Source organism: Nannospalax galili, unplaced genomic scaffold (assembly GCF_000622305.1).
Source record: "Nannospalax galili isolate Female #2095 unplaced genomic scaffold, S.galili_v1.0 scaffold265, whole genome shotgun sequence".
NCBI lineage: Eukaryota > Metazoa > Chordata > Mammalia > Rodentia > Spalacidae > Nannospalax > Nannospalax galili.
In genome coordinates this window covers 1,189,968-1,200,344 of record NW_008353747.1, presented here as the reverse complement: position 1 = coordinate 1,200,344, position 10,377 = coordinate 1,189,968, and the positions used below count along the sequence as shown (strand labels likewise).

Sequence of the window (10,377 nt, the reverse complement as noted above, 5' to 3'; positions counted from 1 at the left end):
AATGTGTTTAAATGCCCCTTAAGTTCAGGGCTGTCTTTAGCTCACTCTGTATGGGCTATTATTTATTTATTTATTTATTTATTTATTATTTATTGTGTGTATGTGGTGTGCACCCACATACGCCTATGTGCCATGGTGTGCATGTAGAGGTCAGCAGTCACCAACTTGTGGGAGTTGGTTCTCTCCTTCCACCAGGAGGGTACTGGGGATCAAACTGCCAGGATTGGTGGCAAGTGTCTTTACCCACTGAACCATCTCAGTCCTAGCCCTGTTATTTCTTTTTAATGAGTGAAACACAACCACTGTATTGAAGTATTTGGCAAAGTTTTACTCGGGACTGCATGCAGCTCTGGCTGCCCCAGTCACTGTGAGCCATGCAGTTGTGCATTTTACATTCTGAGGAGTTCATGTGCATGTGTACATACGCTCACACCAGTGTGTATGAGCACACCCAGTCTCAGGGCCATCTGCCTCTAAGTCCACATTCATACCATGGTTTCACATGCCTCCTGCCCATGAGTGTGCCCTCATCTCTAGCCCCCCTCAGCCCAGAACTTATCTTATGAGTGGTAACATAGTTGCTTAGGATGTGAAATCTATTGTGCAAAGTGATTATGTCATGTGTGATGATCGGGTCCCTAGGTACCTTCTGAGCTCAGCCCATCTCCCCTCCCCTCATTCCCCAGTCCCCCACATAGTAGAACTGAATTTCTCACCATATTATGTAGGCCTTGTGTGATACTACCCCATGGGAAATCTCCCCTGAAGAGGAAGCTTATACACTTAGAACAAGAGGCTGGAGCAAGATCCCTGCTATAGTGGGAATCCTAAATGTTTCCCAAATCCAGGTATTGAAAGCTTGGTGCCCAGTCTGTTGTGCTGTTGGAAGGTTGTGAAATCTTTAAGAGATAGGATCCAGGGGTTAGAGAAATGGCTCAGCGGTTAAGAGCACTGACTGCTATTTGCAGAGGACCCAGGTCCAATTCCCAGCACCCACATGGCAGCTAACAATCTTCTGTAACTCCAGTTCCAGGGGATTTAATGCCCTCTTCTGATCTTTCTGGGCTTTGCGTGACACAAGTGCACTTACATACATGCAGGAAACATACTTATACACATTAAGAAAAAAAACAGAGGTGGGGTCCAATGGAAGGGAGTTAAGTCATAAGGAACTGACTTTGAAGGAGGTATTGGAAGCCCAGTCCCTTCCTGTCTCTCTTCCCTGAGACAGGGTCTTGCTATGTAGCCCAGGCTGATTGTCTTTCCTTTGCCTCCCAACCACTAAGACGTGAGCATCTTGTTCTACCATAAGCCACCTGTGCAAAGGCCAATGGGGCTAACCGACCATGACTGAAACTTTCATATCTATGAGTCCAAATAAACTGTTCCTCTTTTTAAGTTGATTATCTCAGATATTTGTCACAGCAACAGAAATCTGACCAAAACATTTCCAGTATCCCTGGCTGCAGGAGAGGGGATGGGAACCAGGAGCTCTGTGCTGGGGCCTGAGAGAAGATCCCCAATTAGTCAGTGGGAGCTCCTGAAGCCTGGCTAATGAAGAAGCTGCCAGAGACTGGCCCCTTGGAAAGACTTCACTATTAGAGGAGGAAATGACTGCAAAAGCCAAGCTGGGGAATGACTGCCCCCTCCTATCAGCTATGAAAGGGAAGACACCCAAAGACCAGGGCTTTATGGTGACCCGCTGCTTCTCACTCATCAAACCTGTACCAGTGACCATGATGCTCCTGGTACAGTGCTCCACAGCTGCGGAGTGTGCCCAGGGCCTCAGATGCCCGTGTGGGAGACAGCTATGTCAACAGCTAGTGGCCATATGGCAGTCAGGATGATGGAGAAACATGCCCCAGTAGGACTCAATGGGGCAAAGGCGTGGTATGAAAAGGTTGACAAACTATTTGGTATTGGGAGGGGGCAAGCAGCAGACATGGCCGAGATATTAACTGGTCACCCAAGGGTCTGTGCTAACATGGAGGAACTGGGTTCAGTCCCCGAATGCATCAAGTCATGTATAAGACTGTGCCCAGCAGTACCATGTGATTAGCTCCAAGGGAACACCGCTCCCAAGCCTCCAAGGATGTCAGTAGGCAGCACAATGCAGGAACACGTGAGAAAACTCCAAATGAAAAGTGGTAGAGGTGAGAAGGACCTACAACCACACATAACAGCGTGGATGAAAGCCACAGACTCAAAGCCCTGTTGAGTGAAAGAAACCAGATACACAGCAGGACTCCACCTATGCTGAGGGCTGAGAGGCAACACTCATCCACACTAAGTTGGGAGGGTAAAAGGGAACCAGGGTAACTGAGTGAGGCATGAGAGGGTCTTTAGGGGGTGCTATAATGTCCTGTCCCCCTATAGTATCACTTCTTGGGTGTGTTTCAAGCCTTCTGCTACATGAGGCAGTGGTCATGAGGACAATGAGGAGGCTGGGCTTCCTCTCAGGTGGCCTCGCTGGTGAGGAGCTGTGCTACCTACTCTGGGAAGCCCACAGGAAAGCAGAATACGGGAGGAAAGGATGACAGTGGCCAAGCAACTGCAGGAAGCCTTCCTGGGCCAGAGTTCATGCAGATCTGGGGACTGTGGTTAGCTGCTGATGGAGAAGCTGGCTGCCCCCTCCTGCCCTTTATCCAGCCCAGAGCCCATCTCACTGATGGCCCTCATGGTGCTCTGATGGGCTGCCCCTAACCCCTGAAGCTGCAGAGGGTAGGTGTTTCGGCCCCAGTTCTGTCCCTGGAATAGGTGTGCTTCAGAAGAGTCACTTAGCTGGACTATCCCCAAATGGCTGGGGAATCACAAAAAAGAAAAGGAAGACTATGCATTATAGCACATAGGCACCTGCGACACTGTGTTCACCCCAGCCTCTCCTCCGTCCCTGCAGGCACCCCTAAACTCCCAGTGAAAGGGCCAGGACTCATCTCTATGCTTCCACTCCCAGAACTGGGGCAGATATTGCAGACTATCAGACCCCTGCCCTGTGTACTGTCCCCATCCCTCCTCCTCCCTTGGCTAGCTCCAGGTTGTGGCAGGCCACCTGGGTAGAGGTTGACCCTGATGAAAGGCCACACGTTCCCAGAGGTCACTGGCCAGCCAGTCCCATTATCAGCCCTGGGGACCTCCTGGGAGTGCCTGAAGTCAGCAGGCCAGATGAGCAAAGCAGGCTGGCCTGCCTCCCTTTTTCTCTATCTGCTCGACTGTGACCCACATGATTCAAAAGTGGTTCCAAGGCTGACAGTCTTACAACCTCTGCAGTAGAGAGTTGGCCCATGATGGATAGAATGTTAGGTTTTAGCTGCTGTGGGGTGACCAGTGCCATTTTTTTTTTTTTTTTGAGATGGGAGTCTCCCTGCAGCCCCAGCTGCCTGGAACTTACTATGTAGACCAGGCTGGCCTAGAGCTCACAGAAATCTGTCTGCCTCCCAAATTTGGGGGTTAAAGGTGTGTACTACCACGCTTGGCAAGTGCCCATTCTTTTTAAAACAATTATGAAAATTACATTTATTTATTTTTTGGGGTGGGTGGGGCATATGAGTGTGTCAGTCAAAGGGCAAGTTGCAGGAGTTGGTTCTCTCTCCTTCCACCATGTAGGGCCCAGGGATTAAACTGAGGTCCTTGGGCTTGGTGGCAGGAGTTTTTATCTGCTGAGCCATTTTGTCTAGCACCCATTCCTAACTATAATCCACGGACATGCACAGATCCAAGCCACCCAGTAGTTTGACCTGAAAGCCAGCTGCTATGTTGTCCCTGTAGGATCTGTTTTTCTGTCCTCTTCACCGTTGGCTCTGATTCCCACTTACCGGCTGGCCAGACCCAGGACTGGAGCAGAAGATGGTGTACTTTCGGATCACTCCGTTGGGTTTGGTAGGGGGCAGCCAGGACACGACAACACTGCTAGCCGATGAAGGGACAGCTTTGATGCCAGCAGGGGGACCTGGAACTGAGCAGGGAGAAGGTCTGGTCAGTCTACAGAAAGGAGCACAGTCTTGGGAAATGATGGAGACAATGACAGTTGAGTGAAGCAGGTTGAGTCAAGGAGCATCTCTTGGAGGGGGCACCCTAGTGCTGTGAGTTAGAGCAGGAGGGCCCAGCATGGCCTACAGGAAGGAGAGAAGCAATAATATGGGGCTGTAACAACCTCTGATATGGAAGTTGGTAAAGTGGCTAGCCTCAAAGATGATGTAGGTAGACCAGAGAGGAATGGAATGCAAGAGGAATTCATTTGTTCTCTCAACTTTAACCCTTGTACCCCAATGCCCTTGCTAATGACAGGCCTCCATTTAGGACTCTGCTCCACTGGCACTAGCCACTTTGCTCTTTGGGGCCTGTGAGTTCTTTGAGGCTGGGACCACAGCCTGCTTCTTGCTGGGAGCGCAAGGTATTGTCTTCATGTGCTGGCAAGGCCCTTTCTGTTTTCAGGAAAGCCTACCTTGGAGGTGAATGTAGAAAGCCATTCTAGATGACTTGTATGGACTCAGGGCAGCTCTGCCAGATCTCCAAGCCTGTTTGGAGTGGCTGGAAACCAGGGCTCTCTGCCTGGGAGCCTGCAGTTTCCTGTCTCAGACATACTTCCCATTTCTGCCTTTCAACTCTACTGCTGTACTCGTGTCTTCCCTCCTGGGTGCTTTTATGCTCCTTTGAGGGCAGTAATTGCATTTGATTCAACTTACCTTACCTCCCTGAACCTCAGTTACTCCATCCACATGATAAAGGAGAACCACACCAAAGAGTCGTGGTGAGAATTAGTGTTAAGTAAAACAAAGCCTCTAGTACAGCACCCACTGCACAGAAGACAATAGATGGCAAGAATGATTGTTTTTGTATCTCTGCCAGCTTTCAGCTTGTGAACAACAATGATTTCTTCTCCCTAGGAAGTGGTCGATGATCCAGAATGAAGTAAAGTGATGCTATTCAGCAGCAGTGCCCATTGGGGGCCAGAGCCCAGAGCTGAGAGGCATCCTAGGCTTTACTCTCCCTTCCTGCTGCGGCTTCTTCCTCCTGTGTCAGGAGTTGCTGCAGTTGTAAAGTGCAGGGGTGCATGGATGAGTGAACTAGTGTGCAGTCTCGGGTGCCTGCACATTTTCTCCCTGTTATTGAGAGAGGTATGTTAAACCCACAATTGTGGGGTCCTGGAGAGATGACTCGGGTTAAGAACACTGGTTGCTCTTGCAGAGGACCTGAGTTCAATTTCCAGTACCCACATGATGGCTAACAACCATCTATAATTCCAGTTCCAGGGGATTGGATGCCCTCTTCTGGCCTTTGAAGACTTTGCATGACATGGGTGCACTTACATACATACAGGCAATACATTCATGCAAATAAAATGAAAATAACTAAATAACCCCCCATACAATTGTGCATTTGTCTATTATCTATCTGTCTGTCTATCATCTATCTATCATCTATCTATCTATCTATCTATCATCTATCTATCTATCATCTATTGATCATCTATCTATCATCTATCATTTATCTTTCTTCTATCATCTATCTCTCTCTCTACTCTCTCTCCCTATCTATCTATCTATCTATCTATCTATCTATCTATCTATCTATCTATCATCTATCTATCTATCTATCTATCTATCTATCTATCTATCAATCATCTATCATCTATTTATCTTCTTTTTTTGAGACAGGGTCTCCCTGTAGCCCCAGCCAGCCTGGAACTCACTATGTAAACCAGGTGCCCTATCGCACCAAGATTCACCTGCCTCTGCCTCCCCAGTGCTAGGATCAAAGGTGTGTGCCACCATGCCCAGTTTATGTTTTTCTATCTTTTTATTCTGAAATACTTTATGTATTTTTTTTAACCTTGTGTGTGCACGAATGTATATACACGTGTCACAATGAGCATGTGGAGGTCAGGTGCTTGTCTGTACCTTTCACCTGTTTTGAGATAGGGTCTTCCTCTTGTTGTTCACCACCACATATACAAGCTGGCCTGCAAGCTTCCAGGGATTCTCCTGTCCATCTCCCATCTCACCATAGGAGCACTGGGGTTACAGATTCACACTCCCATGCCTGGCTTTACATGGATTCTGGGGGATTCAAACTCAGGTCCTCACTCTTGCTAGGCAAGCACTTTACTTGGTAAATCATCTTCATAGCCCCCTTTCTACGTCTTTATGTTTTAGATGTCTTCTATACAGTGCATATTTAGGCCCTACTTTTCACTAGCAGTCACTAGTCTGACAGTCTTTACTTTTTAATTGGAGGATTTAGTCAGTTTACCTTTAATGCAATTACTGATATATTTGAGTTTAAACATACCATCTTATAAATGCTTCCTACTTGTCTCAGGTTTTTCTTTTTCTTTCTTTTTGTTCCTTCTTTTGAATTAAGCATCTTGAAAACTCCATTTCCGCATTCTAACTTGACAATTACATAGTCTTGCAGTATTTTCAGTGGTTATTCAAACAAATTCCAGAATGAAATTTTTGAGATAAAAATCTCACTACGTAGCCCAGTCTGGACTCAAACTTAATGACTCTTCTGATTCAGCCTTCCAAGTGCTGGGAGAACAGGCGTGCATCACTGTATCTGGCCACTAAAATGAATCTTTCATTACCAAACTCTGATATCAATGGGCATTTTTCTTCTCAGAAAATGTAAAGATATTAGAACTTGCATGCACTCTCCCAATTTATATGTCATTGCTGGGTATTTTAACTCTGCATATACATCATCATTATGATTATGTCATATAGTCAATATTAATTTAGATTGACCCATATGCTCACCATTTAATTTGTTTTCCTTGTTGCATCACTGAGCTGCCATATGGGGTCATTTTCCTTCTAGCTAAAGAATAACACCTTTTAATATTTCTCTAGGGCAGGTATGTTGTGATAAATATTTTCAACTTTTTTGAATGAGTATGTCTTTATTTCATCTTAATCTTTTTTTTTTCCCTTTGGCTTTTTGAGACAGGGTCTCCCTGTAGCCCCAGATGGCCTGGAACTCACTATGTAGGCCAGGCTGGCCTTGAACTCACAGAGATCTGCCTGCCTCTGCCTCCTGAGTGCTGGGACTAAAGGCATGCAGCACCACACCCGGCTTCATCTTAATCTTTTAAGAAAAGATTTATTATATCTTTTTAAAATTATTTATTTTTATTTTTATGTGTATGAGGGCTTTGTATATAAGCGTACCCATGTCATTAACTGCCATATGGATGCTTGGAACCAAACCCAGGTCCTCTGAAGAGCAGCTAGTGCTCTTAACGGCCGAGTCATCTCTCCAGCCTCTAAAGTAAGATTTATTTTTACTTATGTGTATGTTTGCATGCCATGCATGTGCAGGTGCCCATGGAAGCCAAAAGAGGGTGTCAGATCCTCTAGAGCTAGAGTTATAGGTAGCTGTGAGCTGCCTGATGTGGGTTCTGAGAACCAAATTCAGGTTCTCTAGAAGGATGGTAAGTGCACTAAGTTGTTGAGCCATTTCTCCCGCCCCTATTTCATCCTAACCTTGAAGAATAGTCTTAGTGTGTGAAATATCTAGGTCATAAATATTTATTTCCTTACAAACTTTCAATACCTTTTGCCTTGTTTTCTGGCTTCCATCATTTCTGACAAGTTGGATGACAATATTATCATTGCTTCTTTTCCATCTATCTTTCCTCAAGTGCCTTCTAAGATATTCTCTCTCCCTTCTTGCTTCCTTCCCTCTGCCTGCTTTATTATACTGTGCTTAGAAGCGGACTTTTTTTTTTTTTTTTTTTCGGTCTTTTTGAGATGGGGACTCCCTGTAGCCACAGCTGGCCTAGAACTTGCTATGTAGACCAGGTTGGTCTTGAACTCACAGAGATCTGCCTGCCTCCACCTCCCGAGTGCTGGGATTAAAGACATGTGCCACCACGCCCAGCTAAGTATGGATTTAAGTTGCCATCAATAAAGCTAGAACATCTTGAACTTGTGGCTTGATAGCTCTTATAATTTTAAAATATTTTTTTCAGAGGTGGCTGGAGAGATGGCTCAGCAGTTAAGAATACTTGCTGTTCATCCAGAGACCTCAGGTTCAATTCCTAGCAAACCACACTGTGGCTAACACTGGTCTGTAACAATAGTTCCAGGGGATCTAGACGCCCTATTCTGGCCCTTTTCTGGCCTCTGTGGGCATTTTGCCACATGGGTACACTTACATACATATAGGCAAAACACTCACACACATAAAATAAAAATAATAAATAAAATATTTTCAGAACTTTATCTTCTGCTAATTTTCTTTCTCCTCACCTCTGAGATGTCTTCTGTATCCTTTATGTCATTAATACTCAGAATGGTCCATCAACAAGCAGGCATATCAGTTAGGAACATGTTACAAATGCAAAAACCTCAGGTTCTACTTTAGACCTCCTGAGCCGGAATCTAAACTTTAATGATTCCCGAGTGATCTGCACATTTATGAAAATTTAAAGACAATTTCTCTACCTGTCTTACTTGCTCGTTTTAATATTCTAGTCATTTGTCTATCTGTGCTCCATCTGGATATTTTCTTCTGCCTTATCTTCCAACCCAAAATTTATCTCTTTAGCTGTGTCTAATGTGTTTTTAAAACCCATTGACCAAAGTCTCAATTCAGGTATTAATTTTTATTTTTTATGTTCTCCATTTGATAGTTTCTTTGTAATTTTCAGTCTCACCAAGCATAATTATCATCAAGCCTGTGTTTGACAAATTCAAGTTTGGAAATTATCTGCTTCCTTTGTCTTTTTTTCTTGGTGATTTTTGTTTATTTGTTTATTCTGTCCCATTAATTTTCATTATATGCTAGACATAATATTTACCAAGTTGTTTGTACAAATAATCTGAGGCCTCAGATGATGTCATCTTCCCCCAAAGAAGATTTATGTTTGCTTTTACTGCAGTGTGGAGACTAACCTGGAGTTGTTTCAATCCAAATTACAGAGTAAGACAAATCAAAGCTGAGCTGTGTGCATTTGGAACATTTTTACTCTGGAGTCTAAGTGTTTGTCCTTCAAGGTCTCAATTCAAAGCAAGGGAGATTCACAGACTGACGCACCTCAGCAGGACCTGGCCTCCAGTCCACATCCTCATAGTGCTAGTCAGGGTCTTAGGTACTGCCTCTGGATTCAGCAAAAGTTCCTACAAGAAACTGCTCCATATCAGGCTCCCCTCTGGAGCCCTGATTCTTCCTCTGGTCCTAGAAGAGTAATTCACTCTTCTGTCAGCTCTCTGGTACTTTTAAGGAGATATTTCACCCAGGTTTCCTAGCCGCCCTCAGCATGGTAGGAATGTGAATCTCCCAGCACACAGTTCCTACAATGGAGCTCCTCAGTCTCACCTTGCCTCCTCCCTCCATCCTCATAGCTGAAGCCCCTTCTGTTCTCTGCTTAGACAGCTTTTGACAGGCCTTTGAAACTAGTCCCCACCCCATCTGTACCCAACATGGGTGACTTTCCTAAATGGCTCTAGTTGGGGCTGGAGAGATGGCTCAGGGGTTAAGAGCACTGGCTGCTCTTGCAGAGGACCTGGGTTCCATTCTTAGCACTCACATGGTAGCTAACAACTGTCTGAAAGTCCAGTTCCAAGGATCTGACAGCCTCTTCTGGCCTCCGCAGGCAGCGCACACATGTGGTGCACTTACATGCATTCAGGCAAAACACTCATACATACAAAATAAAAATAAAAAATTAAAACATATCTAGTCGTGCCTCTTCCTTAATTAAAAGTCAAAAAGAAGTCTGGAATGTTGCACTCAGAGGACAGGTGGTTCAGTATGGTTTCCACAGCGAAGGTGAAGAGTAAATAAGGGGCTTTGTATCTCTAGAACTGAGCCAACCTGAAACCAAGCACAGACTAAGACTTCTGCACTTAGTAAAAGAACTTGAATTTCTTATTTTAAAAGATTTTATTTTGGGGCTGGAGAGATGGCTCAACAGTTAAGAGCATTGGCTGCTCTTGCAGAGGTCCCAGATTTGATTCTCAGCATCCACATAGTGCCTAATAACCCTCTGTAACTCCAGTTCCAAGGGAATCCAACACCTTCTTCTGACCTCTGTGGGCATTGCATGACATGGGTGCACTTACATACATGCAGGTAAAACACTCATACGCATGAAATAAAAATGATAAAATATCAAAAACATTTAATTTCAATTTTAAATTATGTATATTTGTGTATGTCTTTGTGTGGGTTTGTGTGTATGAGTGCAGTGCCTGTGAAGGTCATAAGAGGGTGTTGGATCCCCTGAAGCTGTTACAGGTGGTTGTGAGCTGCCTAATGTTGGTGTTGGGAACCAAACTCAGGTCCTCTGTAAGAACAGTCTGTGCTTAACCTTTGAACCATCTCTCTAGCCTTGAACTTGAATTTCTATGTTTATATTTTTATCCCTCCCTC

General features: G+C 44.9%; 1 protein-coding gene across 3 annotated transcripts in view; it reads right to left on the bottom strand.

Moving 5' to 3' along the window:
- Dscaml1 (DS cell adhesion molecule like 1) overlaps positions 1–10,377 on the bottom strand; it is a 346,117-nt gene that overhangs the window by 17,123 nt on the left and 318,617 nt on the right. For all 3 annotated transcript variants that reach the window (XM_008850911.1, XM_008850912.3, XM_029554971.1), the window contains one exon: positions 3,813–3,952. In XM_008850911.1, coding sequence (XP_008849133.1) covers positions 3,813–3,952 — 140 coding nt within the window. The remainder of the gene's footprint in view (positions 1–3,812; positions 3,953–10,377) is intronic.